We start from the raw sequence: 24,972 nt of genomic DNA, 5'->3' as shown, positions 1-24,972 counted from the left end.
TGCGGTGCGCGGGCTTCTCATTGCGGTGGCTTCTCTTGTTGAGGAGCATGGGCTCTAGGTGCGTGGACTTCAGTAGTTGTGGCTCACGGGCTGTAGAGTGCAGGCTCAGTAGTTGTGGCACACAGGCTTAGTTGCTCCACAGCATGTGGGATCTTCCCAGACCAGCACTCGAACCCGTGTCCCCTGCATTGGCAGGTGGATTCTTAACCACTGCACCACTGGGGAAGTCCCAAGATTTCCTTTTCTTATGACTAATAGTCCATTGTGTATATATGCCACATTTACTTTGTCCATTCATCCATCGGTGGACCCTTAGATTGTTTCCATATCTTGACTATTGTAAAGCTGCAATGAACATGGATGTGCTTCAGTGTTAATCACATCTAAAAAACACCTTCACAGCAACATCTAGCATTTGACCAAACAACTGGGCACCATATCCAAGCCAAGCTGATGCATAGAATTCGCCCTCACATGCAATTATTTTGCTCTGTGGAAGCTTTCTTGCCTTACAAGACTTAATCAAGGTTGCTGTTTAGCTTGTTTTTCTCTGTCATCTAAATCTTGTACCTGGCCTTTGAAACCAAGCCCTCTCCTTCATCCAGAGGAAAAACTCCAGGGTGCCTCAGAGGGGCAGAGAGGTCCTTCCCTCCCTCACTTGTTTTTTCCTTCTCCTTTATCTTATCAGAGGTACTGCTGAAGATGCATTCTGTTGGAATCTGCGGCTCAGATGTCCACTACTGGCAGCATGGTCGAATTGGAGATTTTGTTGTGAAAAAGCCAATGGTGCTGGGGCATGAAGCCTCAGGAACAGTTGTAAAAGTGGGATCATTGGTCAAACGCCTAAAACCAGGTCAGCAAAGCCCTTCAGCCAATGGATTTGTTTATTCATTCAACACAAATATCTGTACGTGATTTCTCAGGGTCAGGCCCTCTGTTAAACACTGGGGATACAGCAATGAACAAGACAGTCTCAGTTCCTACACACATGGATCTTATGTTCCGCAGGAGAAGACAGCTGGGACAGACAGTAAATTAATCAAAATTGTGTTGAGGGCAGCAGAGGAGAATACAGGGTGCAATCAGTGTATACTACCCTCCAGACCCCTGGCTTGTCTGAGGAAGGACAATTAGTTCAACACCTGAAGGCAAGTAAGAAATAAGCCAAGTAAAGGGGAGGGGAAAAACGTTCCAGCCACAGGAACGACAGAATGCCTCTACATGCTAAGAACCAGGGCCTTCTATGCAGCATTGATCTTGAGGTATAATTGGATGACTGGGAAACCACCAATATTTTTCTAGATTTGCTTAATTCAGGGAGGAATTCTCAGCTGTGGCAGATTGTGATGTTCCCCAACTCAGTGAATTAAATCCAAGCTGTCTTAGAATAGCCAGCTGTTGGCTTTAACCTTCCTTTCCTGATGAGGCCACTTAATAGCCTGGGGATGATGGATTATTTGGGGGAAGGAGGGAGTTCTCAGGAGGTGCCGTCCTGTGTTATAAGGCTCTCTGAGCCTGGCTGCATGGTGAGGGATCCACTAGCTCTGAAGAAGCTAGACATGTGTCTCATTTGGGAATGTTAAGTCAGGCCCTCCATTTGTCATCAGTGAAGTCGAGAAAGCCCCTGAAGTTTTGCAGGGTTATCCCCAAATGGAAGGTTCATAGCTTCCAACAGCCACTGATTGGTTCTTACCTGTGGGACAAGGTCTCTAAATATAAGTCATAATAGGAAGTGGGCTTCTCTAAATTTAAGTTATAACAGGCGCTTAATCAGCATCTACAATGGGTCCAGCCTTGTGCCCAGTGCTTTGGAGGATATGGAAAATTGAGAAGGTATGATCCCTGGATGCTTCAGTTTAGTTGAGGAGACCAGATATCAGGATATACATAAATACTTATATACATAAAAACCTATATATATATACATGTGATTATTTTAAGTTGCTGATCTCTTAAGTTTAAATGCATTTTAACAATCCTTCATTTTTACTCCCCCAATCCAATGTTCAATGTTTTCGACATCATATTTTACATATTTTTGTTTTGTGTATCCCTTAACTTCTCATTATGGATATAGATGATTTTACTACTTTTGTCTTTTAACCTTCCTCCTGTCTTTATGAGTGATTGATCTACTATCTTTACTGTATATTTGCCTTTAACAATAACATTTTTCCTTTCATAATTTTCAAATTTCTAGTTGTGGTTTTATTTTCCACTTAATGAAGTCCCTTTAACATTTCTTGTAAAGCCATTTTAGTAGTGCTGAACTCTTTTAGCTTTTGCTTGTTTGGAAGACTCTTGATCTCTGTTTCAAATCTGAATGATAGTCTTGCCAGGTAGAATATTCTTATTCCTGGTTGTAGATTTTTCCCTTTCATTACTTTCAATATATCATGTCACTCCTCTCTGGTCTGCAGAGTTTCTGCTGAAAAGTGAGCTAGCTGATAGTTTCATAGGAGTTCCCTTGTATGTCACTAGTTCCTTTTCTCTTTAAGTTTTGCTTTGGGTTGATCTTGTTTGAGAGTCTGTACTTTCTGGACCTGCATATCTGTTTCCTTTCCCATGTTAGGGAAGTTTTCAGCTATCATTTATTCAAATAAGTTCTCTGCCTTTTTCTCTCTCTCTTCTTTTTCTAGGACCTTTATAATGTGAATGTTAGTATGCTTGATGTTCCAGAGATCTCTTAAACTATCCTTGTTTTTTAAAAATAAATAAATAAATTTATTTATTTATTTATTTTGGGCTGCATTGGGTCTTCGTTGATGCACAGGGGCTTTCTCTAGTTGTGGCGAGTGGGGGCTACTCTTTGTTGTGGTGTGTGGGCTTCTCATTGCAGTGGTTTCTCTTGTCGCGGAGCACAGCCTCTAGGCATGCAGGCTCAGTAGTTGTGGCTCGTGGGCTCTAGAGCGCAGGCTCAGTAGCTGTGGCGCACGGGCATGTGGGATCTTCCCAGACCAGGGCTCGAACCTGTGTCCCCTGCATTGGCAGGCAGATTCTTAACCACTGTGCCACCTGGAAAGTCCCAAACTATCCTTGTTTTAAAGAATTTTTTTTTCTTCTACTACTCTGTCTTCCAGCTCACTGATCCATTCCTCTGTATCATCTAATCTGTTGATTACTTCTAGTGTTTTTTTGTTTTGTTTTGTTTTGTTTTAGGTGGAAAGGAAAGCTTGCTTTATTTTGGATGCAGGCAACCAAGGTGTGGGGAGGGGGGGAGAGCGGACGCCTGTCCAAAGGCCGACTCCTCCCTCTGACAATCAGTTGGCTACAGCTTTCATAGACAGAGGGAGGGGGCTACATGCAAAAACAGCACAGTCGGCTCTGACAGTCATCTTGAAACTAATCATGAGGTGGTCTGATCAGGGTCATCTTGATTTAAGTACATTTAGGCTTCAGTTCCAGGGTCAGTTTGTTCCCATTTCCTTGAAGCCAGTTCTCGGAGTTGTGGCAGCTTATGTCATGGCTTCAGTCTGGTCATCATGTAGTTAATATTTTCCACCTGGAAGGGGGTTTCAGTATCTATAAGACAGCTCACAGGATATGGCTCAGAATATTACCTATAGCCCTTGAGAAGGAACTAAAGTTCCTTGAGTATGCTTAATGACTAAATTATTATTATTTGTTCTCCTTTGACTGTCTTCCTTTGTTTCTTCATTTTCTCACTTCTCTCATTAAACTTATTCTTTGGCTGAAGTTTTTCCACAGACAAAAGGCAGGCTGAGGACATGGGGAGAAGGACCATAGTAGGGTCCTGCTTTGTTTCAACATTGTCAGATCATATTAAAAAATGTTGTCTATAGGGAACCCCTTTTAAAATATAAATATTTAAATAGATTACAAATAAAAATATATAAAACGTTAGCATGCACACACTACTCAAGAGAAAGCCAGTGACTATATTAATATCATAAAACTTGTAATTCAGAGCAAAGAATATTACAAGGGATAAAGAGAAGTATTACAAAAATTCACCAGAAAGACATAATAATTCTATATTGATGTACCTAACAGTAAAACTTCAAAATATACCAAGGAAAGACTTACAGAATGAAAGGAGAAATAGACACATCTATATTTATAGTTGGAGACTTCAGTATTCCTCTCTAAAAAAACTGATAAAACAGGAAGATGGAAAAATCAGAAAGGATACAGAACACCTGAATAATACTAAAGTCAACTTGACCTAATTGCCATTTTTAGAACATACCACCTAAAAGCAACAGAATGCACATTTTTTTTCAAGTACACGTAGAACATTCACCATGATAGAACATGTTTTGGGAAATAAAACCTCAACAAATTTAGAAGAATTTAAGTCATACAAAATACATTTTCTGATCATAATGGAATTAAACTAGAAATCAATAACAGAAGGATATCTGGAAAACTCCCAAATATGTGGAAGTTAAATGACACTCATCTAAATAAACCACATGTCTAAGAAGAAGTCACTAAATAAACTAAAAGAAATTTTTTTGAAATTAAAGGTAATAAAAAAACAATGACAGTTGTGGGATGTGACTAAAGTAGTGTCTGGGGGAAGTTTATAGCATTCGATTCTTATATTAAAAATAAGAAAAGTCCCAACTCAGTGATGTATACTTCCACCTCGTATCCTACATGAAAATAAAAGTCAGATGGAGTAGTAAATAACTTTATTCAGAAAGGCAAATCTTCTAAAACTATTATAAGGAAATTTGGGGGGGAGCTCAAGGGAAGATTGTAGGGGTACAGCACAGTTTTTGATTTTCCATATTACCCTGCTAGTGTTGGAGAGTCTCCTGCAGAGGCAGGGGGCGGCTGTGGCTCACTGCGGGGACAAGGACACTGGCAGCAGAAGTTCTGGAAAGTACTCCTTGGCGTGAGCCCTCCCAGAGTCCGCCATTAGCCCCACCAGAGTCTCTAGTATATTTATTTTTAATTTCAGTTATTGTATTCTTCAGCTCTGTTTGGTTCTTCTTTATATTTTCTAACTCTTTGTTAAACTTCTCACTGTGTTCATCCATTCGTCTCCCAAGTTCATTGAGCAACTTTATGATCATTACCTTGAATTAACTCTTTATTGGGTAGATGCTTATCTCCACTTCACTTAGTTCTTCTGAGGTTTTATCTTGTTCCTTTGTTTAGAACATAATCTTCTACCGCCTCATTTTGCCCAATTCTGTTTTTATTCCTATACATTAGTTAGATCAGTTTCATTTCCCAATCTTAGAGAATTAGACTGATGTAGGAGATATACTGTGGGGCCAGCAGCACGCTCCCTCTGGTCACCAGAGGGGTGTCACCTATGTGGGCAGCATGGGGCCTTCTGTTGTGGCATGCTGACTACTGTGGGTTGGTGGGTCTGGTTCCTGGCCTAGTTGGCGGCCATGCCCTGCTTTGTGCCGAGGCTGCCAGCCACTGGTAGCTGAGGCTGAGTCCTGGCATGGCTGGCTGTGCAGCCTGTGGGGTCCTGGGACTGGTTCTGACTGGTTGGTGGGCACGTAAGCCCTTTGCACTAATAGGCAAGAGGGAGAACTCCAAAATGGCACTTGTTAGCACCAGTGTTCTTGTGGTAGAACAGGCTCCCCCAAATTGCTGCTGCCACCATCTATGTTCCCAGAAGGAGTCCCATTTACCTCCTGCCTCTCTGGGAAGCTCTCCAAGATTAGCAAGTGGTTACTGCCTCTGGGCTTCCCTGGTGGCGCAGTGGTTGAGAGTCCGCCTGCCGATGCAGGGGACATGGGTTCGTGCCCCGGTCCGGGAAGATCCCACATGCCACGGAGCGGCTGTGCCCATGCGCCATGGCCACTGAGCCTGAGCGTCCGGAGCCTGTGCTCCACAACGGGAGAGGCCACAACAGTGAGAGGCCCGCGTACCACAAAAAAAAAAAAAAAAAATTACTGCTTCTGTGCTGGGTCTCAGTGTGTGAGATTTTGTGAGTGTCCTTTAATAGTGAAGTCTCTGTTTCCTACAGCCCCCTCTGGCTGTCTTGTACAAAAGTCTTGTTGGCCTTCAAAGTAGATGTTTTGGGGATGCGTCTTCCCAGTGTAGGACCCCTGGGCTGGGGAGCCCGATGTGGGGCTCTGACCTTGGATTCTCTTGGAGGAGAACCTCTGCATTTGTAATTATTCTCCTGTTTGTGGGTTGCCTACCCAGAGGTGTGGGTCTTGACTATACTGTATCTCTGCCCCTCCTACCCATCTGTTGTAGTTCCTTCTTCATATATTTAGTTGTGGAAAATCTTTTCTGCTAGTTCTCATTGATAGTTACTCTGTAAATGTAATTTTGGTGTGCCTATGGGAGAAGGTGAGCTTAGGTTCTTTTTACTCTGCCATCTTGGTCACATCCTCCTGCCTTTTTATCTTACTGTTTGAATTTCCTCTGTGATAGTACCACCTCAGATAATTATAACAATGATAAATTCAATAAAGATTGTTATTAATGCTACTATATGTTACTACTACTACAATCACCATCACTACTGGTACTTTTAATGTGTACTTACTACATACCAGGACTACACTATCCAGTAAGTCCTTTGAACACAAAAGACTTATAAAAATAGCTTAACATGTCTCTGCTTGGTGAAGGGCAGACCTCTCACAGGTTCTTCTCAGGCTCCTAACACAGTCCTCAGGCACAGGTGGGCCCTAACTCTGTTAGTACGCCCTCTGGGGGTGGGGTGGGGATTGGCTGGGAAGGGACTTGAAGGAATGAAATTTCTGAGGTAGTGTTAATGTTCTTTGTCTTGATGGGAGTTTACATTACACAAGTGAATGCCTTTATCAGCTTCATCTAATGATCTACTTAATATTTGTGCATTTTGTCAGCATCTAAACTTTACCTTAATAAGGAACCATAAACAAGTTTTGAAGTCTAATGATATGCAAGCTGAAGTATAATGATAGGAAGCTGAGTGATGTGTACCCATGTGTGCAACCTACTTTGAAATGCATTAGAAAAGAAGATGAATTGATGGATGGAAGAGAGATGGATAGATGGGATGGATATATGATAAAGTGAATGTAGTTAATTTTTTTTTTTTTTTAAGTACCAAGGATCTTTATTCTCAGGGCTGATATTGAATCTGTGGTTGCAGGTAATATGTCACTATTTTGAGAATAAAATTTCTCGTTATCTTCATTCTTTGCAAGTCTTCAGCCACAAAGTTACACATTATTCTCATAACAAGATAAGTGAATCAGGCTAGAAGGGGATTAAGGAGGTACACTGATGATAAAAGCAAAGGGGAGCAAACACTTCTACAAGCATATTGTCCCAGTTACCTTGAAGGTTAAGTTTCAGATTAATTTGTAGCTAAATGTTAATTGAAGAAACCAAGTTGAGAACATCTGGGTGCTCACAATACAGTTCTTTCAACTTTGCTGTACATTTGAAAATTTTCATACTAAGAAGATGCAAGAGCCAATTCTAAAGCTGGGTTTCCAAGTGGGCGTAGTGAGACACAGAATAGAAGTACAATAGAGCTGGCCATTCACAAGCCTGAAAGTTACTCTGCTGTACCCGAGTCTGAGGCCTCTGTGGGTCATTTGCCTTAGTGGTTCTGCTAACCAGGAATCAGTTATTGTCTAGGAGACTGAACATAAAACATGCCATCATTATGACTCCCTTCAGCATATTATCAAAACAGGTGAAGAAAAAAATGCCTGCAAATTCCGCACACTAGCCACCTCTTTCACAGCAGTTTGAAATGGGAACTAAACCTGGCTTGATGGGACTGGTTGTGTGTTTCCCAAGCTGGGAGGTGGCTGTGGAGCTGGAGGGGCAAGTTGGCTTGTTCCATGAGCCAATAAAAGAGCAGGCAGGCCAAACTAGCCTGTGAAGAGGCGGACTGGTCATTTTCTTCCAGAGTGTATGTGCTGCATTTGGTATTTCCTTTGCAGGCACTAATGGGCTGGGCTTGCCTGGCGTACCCTGGGTCCCCAGTGGGGAGGGAGGCTCATTCAGCCAGATTCCCCTGCTGGCATCTGTCCATGAGCACGTGTCTCTTCACAGCATCTCTGCCCCTGCCTGTGTGTTTTTTTTCCCCCAGGTGATCGTGTTGCCATCGAGCCTGGTGCTCCCCGAGAAGCTGATGAATTCTGCAAGATTGGCCGATACAATCTGTCACCAACCATCTTCTTCTGTGCCACGCCCCCTGATGACGGGAACCTCTGCCGGTTCTACAAGCACAATGCTAACTTCTGCTACAAGTTAGTGCCCATGGCCCAGCTGTGCCACCTGGGACCTCTTCTCCAATGTTTGTTTGGTGCTCTTTCTTCTAGTTTCCTATAGTGGTTTCTTCATTCTTTTTAGCTCATAATTCTAGACATGAGGCATCCCTTGGCAGGCCTGCCCTTCTTGGAGGCATTGAGGGAGGGTAGCCTGACTAGGGCTAAGACTGACTCACAGTGCTTGCTTTTTAGTCTTTCACTCTAACTTTCCCTCACCTAGAGCCATAATAGAAAACCATTGCTGAAATCACTCACTCCTCTCCAGCCATCTTGGAGATAATTTATTGTAGTTGTCCTCCATTATTGGTTTCCACTGCAGCGACGAGAAAGAGATCTTGTAACAGTAGAAACCTTGGCAACAACTAGGATTTACTGTGGCGTGGAGCCAGGGCAATTTGAGCTTTGGGACCCTGGATCCACTGCCGTCTCTTTTTTTTTTTTTTTTTTTTGCGGTATGCGGGCCTCTCAATGTTGTGGCCTCTCCAGTTGCAGAGCACAGGCTCTGGACGCACAGGCTCAGCGGCCATGGCTCACGGGCCCAGCCACTCCGCGGCATGTGGGATCTTCCCGGACTGGGGCGTGAACCTGTGTCCCCTGCATCGGCAGGTGGACTCTCAACCACTGTGCCACCAGGGAAGCCCTGCTTCAGTCTCCTTTAATCACTTGGAGATTAAATAAGGCAATGCACATAAAGTCACAATTATTGTTTGTTTTTTTATTTATTTTTGGTTGCGTTGGGTCTTCGTTGCTGTGCGTGTGCTTTCTCTAGTTGTGTTGAGCAGGAACCACTCTTCGTTGCAGTGCATGGGCTTCTCATTGTGGTGGCTTCTCTTGTTGTGGAGCACCGGCTTTAGGCGCATGGGCTTCAGTAGTTGTGGCATGCAGGCTCAGTAGTTGTGGCGCACGGGCTTAGTTGTTCTGCGGCATGTGGGATCCTCCCGGACCAGGGCTCGAACCCTTGTCCCCTGCATTGGCAGATGGATTCCTAACCACTGTGCCACCAGGGATGTCCCCACAATTATTGTTATTACGTGCCTGGCCTTGTGCTAATAAGTGCTTTGCATGCCTTATTTAACTTTCATAACTGTAATGGCGAGGTGGGCACCAGTATTGCAATATTGTGTGAGAGTCAGCAGAGGCAGGAGAAGGCTAACTGGCTAATTGGCTTGAACACAGAACAGAACCAGGAGTCAAGCTGGGGTGGCTGTGATTCTCAAGCTCCTGCCCTGTGCTCACTACCCTACCTCAACTCTCAAAGTGATTTGGGGAAGTTGTGTCTGGCAGAAGCAGAGGGTTATACCTTCTGCATGGGCCCCAGCCCATGGAGCTCTGGGATGCTGCTTTCCTTCTGAACCAACCAGGCACATTTTCCTCCTACCCCAGCCTGGCCCCGGCAGTGACTCTTTTGGCTAGGATGGGGCTTGTCTTTTGAAGTCCAGGTGCCAGTCACAGGGGCGGTCTGACAGATCTGAGTTTTCTAGTGTCTACTGGAAGCCTTGAGAGGAGTCACAGGCCAGGGACCTCGTGATGAGTTTAAGTCAGCACTCTAGGAGAGAGCAGTTTACCTGCGCAGAGTCCACCTTTGAGCAAGTGGTTCTTGAATCTTCCCACTTTTTCTGGGTCCTTTTCCAAGTCAAAGTGGCAAACAAGTGTTTCGTGGAAGGCAGAAGAGCATGGCGGTAAAGCTTGAGACTAACCACTGGTCTCTCCCATTTGCCAACTGTGTGACCTTGATCAAGATACTTAAACTTTGTAACCTCAGTCTCCTGTGCAATGGAAATAATAGCATCGCCATGATGAAATGCATAGAATTAGTGATGGGATTCAGTGGGAAAAGCATATCGAGTACTCAGCACGAGGCCTGGCACTGAAGAGGAGCTCAGTAAACAGTGCCATGATGTGTCATAGCTATGGCCTTGTATCTGGTGGATGTTACAGGGATAGGCCTGAAAAGGAGGCTTGCACTGGGAATCGGGGTCGGGGGGCGGGGGCGCAAGTGGTTTGCAGGGAATGGTGTGGGAGGAAGTGTTCTGGTTGGCAATGGCAAGGGGAGGGCTGTGGAGGGCCTCTAGGGGACATGCGACCCCTACCTTTCCTCTTCTCCTGGGGTACTTTGTATCTATGTCCTCAGCCCAGCCCTGGATCTACACCCTTCTCTCTGGTTTCTCTTTGTGCGGATTTGTACACTGCCACACCTTCTTTATTTTCCGACCCACCTTATTTTCTTTCTGTCTTCCTGCTTCCCCCTTGGCTTCTTGATCATTCTTTTTTTTTTTTTTTTTTGTGGTACGCAGGCCTCTCACTGTTGCGGCCTCTCCCGTTGCAGAGCACAGGCTCAGCGGCCATGGCTCACAGGCCCAGCCGCTTCATGACATGTGGGATCTTCCCGGACCGGGGCACGAACCCATGTCCCCTGCATCGGCAGGCGGACTCTCAACCACTGCGCCACCAGGGAAGCCCTTGATCATTCTTTAACCCTTTTTCCTATTTCCTGGATCCCATTGTGAAAACCACCAAGTTGCTTTGTCATTTTCTGGTGTTTATAAAATCATGAACAATTAGGGCCGGGAAGAAACTCATCCCCTTTCCCTCAACCTCCACTGAACAAGGTTGGGGAAGGAGGACCCAGTAACTCTCCCCAGGTCAGTGGCAAAAGGGCTGGACCCCAGGACTCTGGCAACGTCAGTGGAATAATCTCCCACGTAACAATCCTCTCTCATCACCATCCCCAATCCCATTTCTCCCTGGTATTCTTATTCCAAAGGGAAGTCAGAGCAGAAGATGAGAGGAGCACACAGTTCCTGACCACAGGCCACCCTCTGTTTAGCCCCAGCACCAGCTTTGGGGGAGGCCCAAATGTGAAGAGGCAGGACTGTTGGAGAGAGTGTGTGTGACTGAGGGTCCTTGAGAGAGTTTGGGAATCTTCATTATTTCACTTCAAACTCTTCCCCCTTATTTGGAATTGATGGGGTAGGTTTGGTGGGTAGAAGGGATGATGACAGTCAGAGCAAGAGAGTGGATTGGCATGTGGGAAATGATATGAGAGAAGCAGAGGGGAGGGGAGATAAAAGGGGTGGTGGGCACCAGTCAGGCCGAATGCAGGCCTTGTTATTTATTCTGTGGAGGATCAGGAACAGAAGGATCATGGGGATCAGCACATGGTTTGGCTGCCACTTTTTTCTCTTTTTGGAACTTGAGGGTTTTCACGTTCTTGCGTGTGGAGGTTGTGGATGTGCTGAATAAATACTGGGCAGTGGGGAGCTAGCAGAAGTTAGATATTAACTACGGAGCTGCTTGTACCGAGAGGCAGCCGATGCGGGACAGGCAGAGGATATGGAATCAGGAGATCTGGGTTTAAGTCTTGCTCTTCTGCTCACTAGCCTTGTAACCTTGGGCAGGTCTCTCAATGTCTTCAGCTTCAGTTCTGCTTCTGTAGAATAAAGTCTAAAACAAAGCCTGTCCGGGAATTCCCTGGTAGTCCAGTGGTTAGGACTCTGGGCTTTCACTGCCAAGGGCCTGGGTTCAATCCCTGGTCTGGGAACTACGATTCTGCAAGCCTTATGGCCAAAAAAAAAAAAACCACCACCACCAACAACAAAGCCTGCCCTTCCTGCCTGACAAGTTCATGGTGAGGATTAAATGAGATATGGAGGAGAAAGCTCTCTAAATCTGTAAAGCATTATGCAAATATTTGCTGTCTTCATCAGTGGGATGGTTAAGAGGGTCAAGGTACCAGTGGACAGGGAAGTGAAAACCAAGAACCCAGTGGCAAAGGTAACACAGCACTTAATCTGCTTAACCAATCCAGGGACAGCCAGGAAGCTGCTGCTATCAGATGTGGTTCTTCTGAAGTGTGTAATATGGGAGACAATGTACAGAGTGAAGTCAGCTTCTAATCACTGTTTCGCAAAGCTGCTGATACTCTGGATTGTTTGCTTAAACGAAACCAGAAAGTTTATGAATTTGAGAAGCAGATGAAATGCTGGAATGGTGTTAAGTTAAACCCTTGTGAAATGAACTTTTCATCTATGAATGACAGCCACACCACACTTTATCTTGGATAGCATTTTCAGAGGGGAGCAGTATGATATGGGCTCTGGAATCAGACATATCTGGCTTCCAGTTCAAACCCTTTAAGCCTCTCAGTACTCACTGGTTTTGAATTTTTGGAGCAAGTCATTTAATCCTCCAAGGCTTGGTTTCCTCATCTGTAAAATGGGAATAATAATATTTACCACAGAACTATTCTGAGGATTTACATGAGTGAATGTATGTAAATTGCTTAGCACATTGCCCAGCACATAAATTAAAGCTCAATAAATATTAGCTATTGTTATTGCTGTTAACCCTGAGGGACTAACTAAGTGTGTTGAATGACTCCTCAGACTTCCTGACAATGTCACCTTTGAGGAAGGGGCCCTGATTGAGCCACTGTCTGTGGGGATCCATGCCTGCCGGCGAGCTGGAGTCACCCTGGGGCACAAGGTCTTTGTGTGCGGAGCTGGTAAGAAACAGATGACACCCTGGTTGTGAGTTCATTAAAGGGGAATGTGGGGATCCCTCTGCCCATTTCATTCCCCCTCTGAGGGCTGAAACTGGTCCTAGAATCTTTCCGGGTTAGGGAGGATCTCAGTGTCCCATTCCTTCAATGACACGCACTTTGCTGGATAAATATCTGCAGGCACGGTAGTAACCAATGTCATTTCCTAGGCAGCACAACCCTTTTGTTCACTTAAAGAATGCAATATGGGATTATTTTTCAACCCTTGACAGGAAACTAGGGAAATATTTTTGGTAGTAAAGGGAAGGGCAACTTTTGGAACTTTCAAATCATCCTAGAGAACTGGTCTCCTGGTCCTTCCAGAATGAGGCGGCCCATGCTTATGACCAGCAGAAGGAGTGGGGTCCAGCCCACTGTGAGTCAGCACTCTGCCCACATTGGCTTGCAGCTAGCTGCCTTCTTCTTCCCCTGCTTCCAGTCGCTTGAACAAGCCTAGCAGCCTCAGACTGAATCATCTAGGCTTCTAACTGCTTCTGGTGACCCAAACAACATGCTTCACTCCTTGTGGGTGTGATCTGGTATTCCTCATACACTTTTATTTTTTTATGGAGGTATAACTGACGTATAACATTATATTAGTTTCAGGTGTACAACATAATGATTTGATATTTATATATATTGCAAAATGATCACCACAGTAAGTCTAGTTAACATGTCATCACACAGTTATAAATTTCTTTTTCTTACGATAAGAACTTTTAAGATCTATTCTCTTAGCAACTTCCATATATGCAGTACAGTATTAACTATAGTCACCATGCTGTACATTAGATAACCAGGACTTATTTATTTTATAACCGGAAGTTTGTACCTTTTGACCCTCTTCATCCATTTCACTGCTGCCACCACCACCTCTGGCAATCAATCTATTCTCCATATCTATGAGCTCAGCTTCATATCTATGGAATATTTTATACACACACACACACACACACACACACAGACACACACACACCACATTTTCTCTGCCTATTCATCCATTGGTGAACACTAGGTGGCTTCCATGTCTGGGCTATTGTAAATAATGCTGCAGTGAATATGGGGGTGGAGATAACATTTTGAGTAAGTTTTTATTTTCTTTGGATAAAATTCCACTTCTGAGTAGAAGTGGAATTGCTGGATCATTTTTGAGGAATCTCCACACTGTTTTCTGTAGTGTCTGTACCAATTTACATTCCCACCAACAGTGCATAGGGGTTTCCTTTTCTCTGCATCCTCACCAATAATTGTTACTTGTTGTCTTTTTGATAATAGCCATGCTAACAGGTATACAGTGATATCTCTTTGTGGTATTGATTTACATTTCTCTGATTAGTGGTGTCAAGCATCCTTTCATGTTTATTTTGGCAATCTGTATGTATTCTTTGGAAAAATGTCTAGTCATATCCTCTGCTCATTTTTCAATCAGATTGCTTTTTGCTATTGAGTTGTGCAAGTTCTTATATATATTTTGGATATTAACCCATATCAAATATATGATTTGCAAATATTTTTCTCCTACTCAACATGTTGCCTTTTTCATTTTGTTGATGTTTCCTTTGCTGTGCAGAAGCTTTTTAGTTTGATACAGTCCCACTTGTTTATTTTTGCTTTTATTGCCTTTGCTTTTGGTGTCAAATCCAAAAACTCAAGACTGATGTCAAGGAGCTTACTGCCTATGTTTTCTTCTAGGAGTTTTATGGTTTCAGGTCTTATATTCAAGTCATTAATCCATTTTGAGTTAATCCTCATACACTTTGTGACTGATTTTCTTTGGCAGGGCCAAATAAGTGACTACAGGGCTTCCTAAGCAGGGTGATGGGTGTAGAAGATTTGCCTCAATGAGCCAGAAGACTGTAGGATTCACGTGACAGATTTTTTAAAAAAAAACTCTGCATAAGTAATACTTTTTTGCCATAGAAAAAGAAGTTAAATCATACATACCACATACATACCACACCTGCACGCATGTGCACACACACAACCCATCAGCCTGAGAGAACCACTGTTAACATTTTGGTGTAGAATATTTCAGTTTGGTTTTTGGTTTTGTTTGTTTAATTCATGAGATCATCCTGAATATGCTTCATTTTACCTACTCTTTTAAAAAATTAATATACTGTGAACATTTTTCTATGTCATTAGTTAAAAGAGTTAGATACATAATTTTTAATAGCTGTTTAGTATCCTTCTGTAGTTTACTTAACTAATCAACCCTTTGTTGGTTATTTCAGGTATTTCTCAGTGTTTTGCTTTCTGGGCGAACTCACTAAATTATTCTCAAGGGGAGTGTCCGAAAAGCAAGTCCTCAAAGATATTCTGCATAGCCTTATTTGTGGTCTGGTTTTTGTGTTAAAACCATCTAGTGTGCCTATAAAGTGGGGAAACAGGTGGTCTTTGGGCTGATTCTCAGGCACCTGGACATCCTGGAGCTGCCTGAGCAGCTGGGTCAACCTAGGACACCCTCCAAGGTGGTCCTCAGAGGGCACCTGAAAGGACACGTCTCACCTTGGGGAGGCATGTTGGGTTCTAAGAAGGTAGGGGGTCAAAGAGAGAACAGGAGCCCAGCACTGGGAGCAGATTCCAGGTGGAGGACAATCCCTCATGCACTCATTTACTCATGCATTCAGCAAACAGTTGTTAAGGTCTCACTATATGTTAGGCACTGGGATAGATGCTAGAGGTACTCAAAAGATACAGTTCCTGTCCATGGCCTAGACAAGGGGGAGAGCTGGTGTTTGATATTTCACAAATGTCTCCTATTTCTTGCTTTATTTAGGGCCAATTGGACTGGTCAGTTTGCTCGTGGCCAAAGCAATGGGTGCATCTCAAGTGGTGGTGACTGGTAAGGTTTTCTTCTTTTTAAGACTCCTTGGGATGGAAGCAGCTGGGCCTACAGTTTTGGAGCAGGGACATGAGACCTGTTCCCTTCCTGGAGTAGTGGGTTTCTAACGAGGCTCCTGCTCTTTTCTTCTGGGCTCCAGGGTTGAAAAGCCCACCCAGGAGATGACCAAGTCAGGGCTGAGGAGGAGACTCTTTTGAAGCTCCTGGGAGAGGGTGGCTGCTTCAGAGAAGAGGACCTGGCGCTTTGTGTGTGGACCTCAGATGCTTATACTGCCCACTTGGTCCTAAGAAGAGTTTCAGCCCTTGGGTTGTTTGACCAAGCTCAGAGGGTGTGTGTGCGTGTGTGTGTGTGATGTGGTGTTAGTGGGGTATGTGATGTGTTTATAAGAGGATGTTTATGTGTGAGGTATGTGGTATGAGACACTCATGTGTGTGTGAGGAGAGGTTCTCTGACAGGACATGTGGGTATGTGTGTGTGGAGCAGCATGGTATGATGGAAGCGTGTGGGGTATAGAAGGGTGTGTGTGTGTGGAGAAGGTATCTGTGAGAGAGAATGTGTGTGTGTATAATGTATCTGAGAGTGTTTGTATGTATGAGGAGAGGTTATATGTGAGAGTGTGTGAGTGAGCATGTAGAGTTGTGTGGTATATGGGGTGTTGGGGATATATGAGGGGAGTGGGGATGCAGAAGGGTGTCATTGCGTGTTTTGTGTGAGAAGGTGAGAGAGTATGTGTGTAGCTGTGTAGAGCTGTGTGGTATGTATGGGGGTGTATGGGGATGTAGAAGGATGTGGATGTTTGAGAAGTTATCTAAGAGATTATGTGTGAGGGTGTGTTTAGAGAGTGTGTGTGTTGGGCTCAGCGACACCATCACTACACCAGAGCTTCCTTGCCACTGGAATCTGCACCTTCATTTTTTCTCCCTAATCCACCATCCAGTTTCTCAGTTTGAAAGAAACTTTTGTTCAACTTTAGATCTGTCAGCCTCTCGGTTGTCTAAAGCCAAGGAAGTTGGAGCTGATTTCCTCCTCCAGATCTCCAACGAGAGCCCGCAGGAAATTGCCAATAAAGTGGAAGGCCTGCTGGGGTGCAAGCCAGAAGTTACCATCGAGTGCACAGGGGTGGAGACCTCCATCCAGGCGGGCATATACGTGAGTGGAATAAGGGTAGCTAAGCTGGTAGCAGCTTCAGGGAATCAGCGCAGGGTAGTGAACCAAGTAGGATTCCTAGGATCAAGCTTCTCCACTGATTTGCTATGTTGACCACCCCTCCCCCCACCAGGTAATTCCTTGTTAACTGCTATCTTATCTCTCTTGTGGAGGTAGTGACATTTCCCTAACACCTTCATTGGGTTATTGTGAACTTCGAACTAGGTAACAGATATACATGGGCCTTGGAAGATTTTAAGTGACCCATACCTTTAGGATGGGATTGCTGTTATGATCACATCTGTGATCATGAAAATAGTGCTCTTGGTAAAAAAAAAAATCAACAGAAGGAACAAGGAAGCATGCCTTAGTTGAGTGTGGGAAATCCCTATCTTGCTTTATTGAGGAAAACTGTAGTCTTTGAGTCATTGATACAAACTAACAGTCGTTAATTCAGTTAGTCACAAAGGTGAGGTGATATTTCAGTGTCACAGTTGTCTACTACTGTCCTTTCCCAGAATTAGGAACAGATAAGCTGCCAATACCTGAGTTACCCCTCAGCAACCCACCAGTAATTTATGGGATGTTGAAGGGGGAGGGGCAGGGAGGAGTGAAACTGAGAAATCAAAGTATGAGGAAAAGAAGGAAGAAAAGAATAAGAACTAGATTCCAAGCTCTACCGTGGGCCATGTCCTCTGCTGTGTGCTTTATAAACATGATGCCTAATCTGTATGATAGCCCTGAAAATGAGTTCTCGTTTTCCACATTTTACAAGGAGAGCGGCCCAGTGACTCGCCTTGAGCGCACTGCTCCAGTGCCTGGGCTTTCCTTACTCCATCTGGCTCCTCTGGAGAGGAAGGGATAGAGGGGACAAGGAACCAGTGCTAGGGTGGGAGGGGCTGGGCTGGGGAGAGCATCGGTAGCTGCCACTGCTGGGCACTCCTGCCCTGTCTCCCAAACTGCTTTCCCACAGCAGCACATGCTTCTTCCTTCCTTCTGAGTCACAGCCAGTCACACACAAGGGCACTGTCCACCGTGCAAGACATTCTGGGAAAACCTGATCCCTCGAGCTGTGTGGCACGGCCCTCAAGCCTGGCACACACAGGCAGAGCTGCCTTCCCCTCCTCCTACCAAGATGCATATGGCACCGGGGGCCAAGGAAGCAGCGGGAGAGGCAGGAGCAGGTGCCACTTTTGCCCTAACCTTGTTCCAGCTGGAATCAGCCAGCTCTCTGCTCCACTGTCCGAGACAGTCAGTGGTCACCACATGGGAAGGGGCAAAGAGAAACCAAAACCCAGAGGGCGATGGGTCTGTGTGTGATCAGTGGAGCTATGTTCAACCCATGGCAGGTCTTGGGTTCCTGCCTCATGCCTGGCTTTGTGCCAGACACCTTGAGGGCTTGACCAGTAAGGTGTGTCTACTGTTTTCAAGTTGTCGGCAGGTCAGTGACCCCCACTCAAGAGAGAGGCAGTAAAAGACATGGCTTCCTAGTACAAGTCCTTCCTTCCTCTTGTGCCCTGCCTGGAGAATGTCTGAGAACAGGTTGATATCTCCAACTATTGATGGTGGGGGCCCAGTTGCCAGGCTACCTGAGGTGGGCGTGGAGGTAAATGTGACACAAGGGCCTTCACCAGCCTGAAGCCGGTGCCTGTCCTGAGTGGGGAGTGGAGCATCATGCATGACAGGTGCTGTAGAATGCTACAGGTCACTCTGCCAAGGGGCAGGTTAGGCGGAGGCACCTTATGGACAAACCTGAGAGTCACCTTTCTGCCATGTGATGTCTAGATAATGTTCGTGAGGAGACATAGCAAATGCTTAGGGTAGAATTGATGTCATCTCCTTAGTGTGGAAGTCACAACAACAAAACAGTGGTCTGAGATTTCCTTTGCCTGTGGTCAATAAGCTACTGGCCTCCTGGCAGCCTGGGATGACCAGTTTGGAAGAGGTTCCTCTTCCTCCTTACCAGGTGGAGAGGAAGTGCTGAATGGGCAACAGTTTTCCTGGAAAATTTCTTAGTGTATTCTGTGGCTCCCTCACGATTCTGAACACCTCCCCCAACACTTTTCCAATGAGGACAGCAGTGTTTTTCAGTTGTGAGATACCCTCCCCCTTACCGACAGTGTTTATATGTCACAGGTGATTTGTAAGTGACTGTGCTTCAATAAAAACAGAAAACATGCCAAACATTGAGCCCATCCTAGTGCCAGCCACTGTGACTGTCACCGCTAAGAGCCCTGCTGAGGGGGAGGCATCGTCCTATTCTCACACATGAGGAACCCATGGCTGAGAGAGCACCATCTAGGGTCCCAGAGCTCAAAAGTACAAATGCTGGGAGTCACCTCCACACTACAGCCCTCTCTCCAGGGTGTATCTTTCCCCTCGGAGGTAGAAGCTGTGATGTTTGCTGTCTTACTGCTCCATTGCTCAGCACTTAGAATGGTCCCAGTAAGTGCTTTCTGCTGTTAACTGTAATGAAAACTTAGCATGAATGAATTGCCCATTTTTCTGTCCCTCACATCATCGAGCACAATGACCCCCCAAAATCTCTGGAGCAGGCCTAGCACTCGTGAAGTTATGTGGAGATTGTTGGGGAAAATTTTGCTCTCTGCCCACTCAAAGAGGAAGCTGATGAATCCATTATGACTGACACCATTGGGAGAATGTCTCTGGAACAAAAATTTCTACTTGCCAGCCTGCACATATAAGGCGTTTTTAAACCACAGAAGTCCTATAGCCCTCCCCATTGGTATAGTGCTTGGTAGTTGTTTTTTTTTAACCAAGAAGGTGGTCCATTAGAGGTTTGACACTCTGTCTTGTGGGGAGCACTCTGGAGGAGGAAGTGGCTGACACCAACATCTGGTACTGAATTAGTAAAGCTTTTTTTTTTTTCTTAATTATTATTTATTTTATTTTATTTATTTTATTTTTGCTGTGTTGCGTCTTTGTTGTCTCATGCGCACTTCTCTCTGGTTGCGGCGAGACGGGGCTACTCTTCGTTGCGGTGTGCGGGCTTCTTATTGCGGCGGCTTCTCTTGTTGTGGAGTACGGGCTCTAGGCACGTGGGCTTCAGTTGTTGTGGCATTTGGGCTCAGTAGTTGTGGCTCACAGGCTCTAGATCACAGGCTCAGTAGTTATGGCGCACGGGCTTAGTTGCTCCACGGCATGTGGGATCTTCCCGGACCAGGACTCGAACCCGTGTCCCCTGCATTGGCAGGCAGATTCTTAACCACTGCGCCACCAGAGATGCCCCCTGAATTAGTAAACATTTGAAAGATGCTCAGTGGCTGCTGAAGGGTCAGCGATGGTTGTAGGGGAGATTCTCATTGCTCTCTGGAGAACCTTTGCTGTTTCCTGGGATGTTGTGGACAGCAGAAGATGCTCCCACTGTGCCTCCACTGGTAAGTGTATTATTTCAGGATCTTTAAAGGAGGCATTGTCTACTCTGCTGCTCTGTTGAGTTTGGTTAACATGCTGAAGAGTCCAGCAGTATGGAAAGAGTCATACTCTGAAATTTTTGGATAGTTACCTGTTTGTATGGCAGCAGTGCTACTGTGAGTGGGGTCTGCATTTTCTCATCTTCTTGGTTTTCTTGTTCTTACCTCTTCTTCAGGCCACTCAATCTGGTGGGACGCTGGTGCTTGTGGGGCTGGGCTCTGAGATGACCAGTGTGCCCCTAGTACACGCAGCTACCAGGGAGGTGGACATCAAGGGTGTGTTTCGATACTGCAACACGTGAGTATGTTGTGGGTGAGCCAGGGTGGCGAGTGGCCAGCAAGTCCAGGGAAGGCCCTAGGTGGCCTCTGGGACCAAGAGTCTCTGCCTGTTTATTCATGAGGGGCACTCCCTGGCCACACTGACATCCGTGTGTTATGATAAGGATCCAAAGATAGAGCATTCACTTGTGGTTAAAGAACGGGAGGGCAGAGCTGACAGGGCTGTAGGGAAAGAGGGAGGGAGCGGGATTTTGAAACATGCTTTTCTTGGGTGTCTGCCACTCATTGTCTAGGCCCTCTCTTTTCCATTTCTTTAAGTGGCCAGATCTCCATTTTCCCCCTTTAAAGGGAAGAAGGAGAGAAACAGGACAACCGCAAGAACTCAAGTTCCTTGGTTCTCACTCCAGATCCCCAGGTCCCACCCTGGGAAGTGAGAGGGTCTTGATAAATCCCACCTCATGTTCTGTGGGTCCATCCTCTCCCCTGCTGGGGCACTCTGTCCAGGACCACCTTCCCCACCAGTGGCCCTTTCTCCCATCTTTAGAGTCTGTAACCATTCCCTCAGCAGAGTGCTAGTTTTCCAATAAACTCTGCCAAGCCACGCTGCTAAAGGGTATGATTGGATCATCCTGGGTTTCCCCACTGGAGGCTTATCTGCCTTTTCACAGTGGCTCCCATATGCCTTATGCCTTCATGCCAAAGGAATTCTAGGCTTCATGGCAGGCATTGCAGACGGACAGGGGACATTTGGGAACAGACTCTGTACTCCTGAATTATAAGTCATAAGATCCTTTCCCCATTGTTGGCCTGTAGAAGTGACCTTGCAGAACCACAGAGCTACAAACAAATGTGGCCAAACTTATCTTGTGCTGGGTAGTTTTGGGGACCTCCCTCTTTCCTCCTGAAGGTTGAGTGTGATGCTTGTGATTTTTTCCAGGTGGCCGATGGCGATTTCAATGCTTGCATCCAAGTCTGTGAATGTAAAGCCCTTGGTAACCCATCGGTTTCCTCTGGAGAAAGCTCTGGAGGCCTTTGAAACATCCAAAAAGGGATTGGGGTTGAAAGTCATGATCAAGTGCGACCCCAAGGACCAGAATCCATGATATGAATTGGGCTCTGTCCTTGTCCCCACTCTCAGCATCTTGGGGGTTGAGTGGTTGGCTGGGCAGTGGTGGAAGTTTCTTTTGAGTAGTAAGAATAATTAAAATAATTCATTATAAAAAGAGAGGCTTACACAGAGGAGTTGGTGTGCCTTAAAAACACAAGTAGGGGGACTTCCCTGGTGGCGCACTAGTTAAGAATCTGCCTGCCAATGCAGGGGACAGGGGTTCAAGCCCTGGTCCGGGAAGATCCCACATGCTGCGGAGCAACAAAGCCTGTGTGCCACAACTACTGAGCCTGCGCTCTAGAGCCCACGAGCCACAACTACTGAGCCCGCATGCCACAACTACTGAAGCCCACGCACCTAGAGCCCGTGCTCCGCAACGAGAGAAGCCACTGTAATGAGAAGCCCGCGCACCACAACGAAGAGTAGCCCCCACTCTCCGCAACTAGAGAAAGCCTGCGCACAGCAGCGAAGACCCAACGCAGCCAAAAAATAAATAAAAACAAAACAAAACAACCCACAAGTAGGGAGGGACTTCCCTGGCAGCGCAGTGGTTAAGAATCCGCCTGCCAGTGTAGGGGACATGGGTTCAATCCCTGGTCTGGGAAGATCCCACATGCTGCAGAGCAGCTAAGCCTGTGCACCGCAACTACTGAGCCTGCGCTCTAGAGCCCACAAACTACAACTGCTGAGCTCATGTGCTGCAACTACTGAAGCCCATGCGCCTAGAGCCCGTGCTCCACAACAAGAGAAGCCACTGCAATGAGAAGCCCATGCACTGCAACAAAGAGTAGCCCCCACTCACCGCAACTAGAGAAAAGCCCGTGTGCAGCAACAGAGACCCAGTGCAGCCAAAATAAATAAATAAATAAATAATTATTTTAAAAAAGAAACACACAGGTAGGGAGAATTTGGGAGAACTTGTAGCCAGAATGACCTGTTTGTGCTGATCAAAGTTCGGCAAGTAGAGCAGAGCTTGGCAGGTAGGTGCCAGGACTCCCCTTCTTCCTGGAGTGCCTGGAAGTTGTGTAAGGAGAGAAATCTGCCCATTGGGTTCCTGGTTCTACTGTGACTGTGGCCAGATGGGGGATGAGGGCTCAGTTATGAAGAGACCATTTGCAACTTTATCAAGACTTAACTGGCCCAGAACCTGATTTTCACAAAAATCTGCAGCTCAGGGTTGGGGATGAAAGGTTGTGAACAGTTTTACTTTAGGATACAGTGCTTCTAGACATAAGTGCTATTCGGTATGATGATAAAAGAATAAGGGACTCTAGGATAATTTAAAAACCAAGCAAATAAAACTGAAATCCCATGTGAGATACAGCTAGCTTGCATCCCTCAAATGTAGAAGTAGACAAGGAACTTTTCAGCGCTGCTTGAAGAATTGCCTCTTCAACTCTTGAGAATTCTGTGTAACTTATTTCGCAAGGTGAAGAATTGCCTTCCCAACGCGCCACACCCCCACTCTTCTGCACATTCAGAGGCAGCCACTGCAGGCTCCTTTGTCACTAGGCAACCAGGAGGCGCCTACGTAAGGACAGCCACGGGGAATCCTCATGGGAGACCTTAAATCACGCTTCTGACTAGCCCAGGAGGTTTTGGTCAGTATATCTGTCTTACCCACCCCACAGGGTTAGCGTGCCCTCCTAGGCTCAAAGCTCACTGATGATTATTAGACAATCTGTTCAGTTCTGACCATTATGAGCGAAAAACCTTTTCCCTTCTCAGAGCCAGTTAAGGGTCTTTGTACCTTTCTGTCCATTTGAATGATAGTTCCAACCTTATCTATTTTAATCATGGGGTTTTCCTGGGTAAGATTTGGATCCAAATCACATCATGCCATTTGTGACTTTGAGATTACTAGTCAAGAATGAGGATATAGTAGCTGTGACATGACTTGGGCTACAGTCTAATCCCTCACTTCTGCTGGGGGTGGAGGGTGGGTTTGAAGAGGTTCTGGTTTTCTTGTGACCAGGGAAGGCTGTAACCAGTGCCTGGGATTCCTCAAACTGGTTTGGGTAACAAATTCTGCTTGTAGTACTCGACCGCTGCCACCATTTGTGGCCCTGTTTAGGGAGGAATCGACTTAGGTTACCCATTTCACAAAAGGAAGCATCTGGGATTTTTGAGAGTGATGCATTTTCTGCATCAAGTACAATTTTCATTGACTGTTGAAATTTTACTTTAATGATCTCTAATCCTCACAGCAAGCCAAATATAATTATTTTACAACTAAGGAAATAGAGAAATCAAGTAACTTGCTCAAGGTCACACACTGCTTTTCTTTTCTCATGTTATCTTTGGAGGAGGGTGGGATCCTGAGTCCACACACAACACAAATACACACTCAGGAGCCACACTGCTTCCTTCTCTGAGTCCTGTTTAGGTAGGGCCAAACTTGCCAGCTCCCTTTTCTTGAAACTCTTTCCAGCTCAGTGATGCCCAAAGTTCCTTGAATGTGGAATGAGAAAGACTCTTCCCTTTCTAGATTGGAAATCTTCCAATAGAAATGCCCCTGAAGGAGGTGGACTCACTATGTTAAATTCACAAGTAGCCACTCTCCCTCTGATTGTGATTTGGTGGAGCGAGGAAGCCACTGAGCCTGAAAAAGAGGAGTTGCAGTGGGAACTCCTGGAAAGGTAGGGCTATCAAGGACAAAAAACATGTGACACATTTCACAATGGTGATTGGATCTTCTAAGTCAGTGTCTTGGAGCTTCCCCTCCCTGGCCTGTTAAATGGGCTTCATGATACCTCCATGAGGGCAATTACAAGGAGTGAATGGGCTGATTGAAAACAGCAGTTCAGGGAACACTCCATTTCCAAATACCTCCACGCTCTCAACCTACTGTGATGTTTCACAGCTTCCCAAGCACGGGCAGAGAGCATGGTTGGTGGGAGAGGGAGTGGTGTGGGTGAGCTGCCAGCAAGTCCTCCAGGTGGCGAGAGGGCCCAAGTCTGTGGCACTGAACCGGCCCTGGGGCTCCCCCACCTCTGCATCCGTGTTGAAATGTTCCCTCCACTGTTTGGAAGGGGCTGCAGGAAGCCCAGTAATTCAGTTCTCTCGCTACCTCCACTGAGTGTTCAGTGAGTGTTGATTCAGTGAATCAGTTCCGGAAACAAGAATATGAATTCCCCACGAGCTCTCCAAGCTTGGCCGGCTTTGCCGGCCTTTGTGTGCTCTGTCACTCGTGTGGCAGCAGTCAGTACTGAGGACCCCACCCAGCCAGCACTCCCAGCTTGGGTGGAGAGCTGGGAAGAAGAATCCTGCAGGCAGAGGGGAGGCTGCCCCACAGATGTCAAAGGAGAGAGGGGACACAGCTCCAGCCACTTCCTCTTGCCATCCACATTTGGCTACAGTGGATGTTGATATGAAGTCACTTCTGGATCCCCAGTCCCTGG

At 45.8% G+C, this 24,972-nt stretch overlaps 1 protein-coding gene across 1 annotated transcript in view; it reads left to right on the top strand.

Annotated features, from left to right (window-relative positions):
• The window catches only part of SORD (sorbitol dehydrogenase), a 35,478-nt gene extending 13,788 nt beyond the window's left edge, over positions 1-21,690 (top strand). The window contains 7 exon segments of the mRNA XM_029238988.1: positions 689-853; positions 8,039-8,198; positions 12,605-12,723; positions 15,539-15,604; positions 16,578-16,753; positions 20,361-20,482; positions 21,401-21,690. Coding sequence (XP_029094821.1) covers positions 689-853; positions 8,039-8,198; positions 12,605-12,723; positions 15,539-15,604; positions 16,578-16,753; positions 20,361-20,482; positions 21,401-21,566 — 974 coding nt within the window. The 3' untranslated portion in view covers positions 21,567-21,690.
• Positions 21,691-24,972: the final 3,282 nt, after the last annotated feature.

This window comes from Monodon monoceros, unplaced genomic scaffold (genome assembly GCF_005190385.1).
Source record: "Monodon monoceros isolate NGI ecotype Baffin Bay Population unplaced genomic scaffold, NGI_Narwhal_1 Super_Scaffold_21, whole genome shotgun sequence".
Lineage (NCBI taxonomy): Eukaryota > Metazoa > Chordata > Mammalia > Artiodactyla > Monodontidae > Monodon > Monodon monoceros.
Note: the sequence above shows the minus strand (reverse complement) of the source record. Positions and strands in the feature narration are given on the sequence as shown.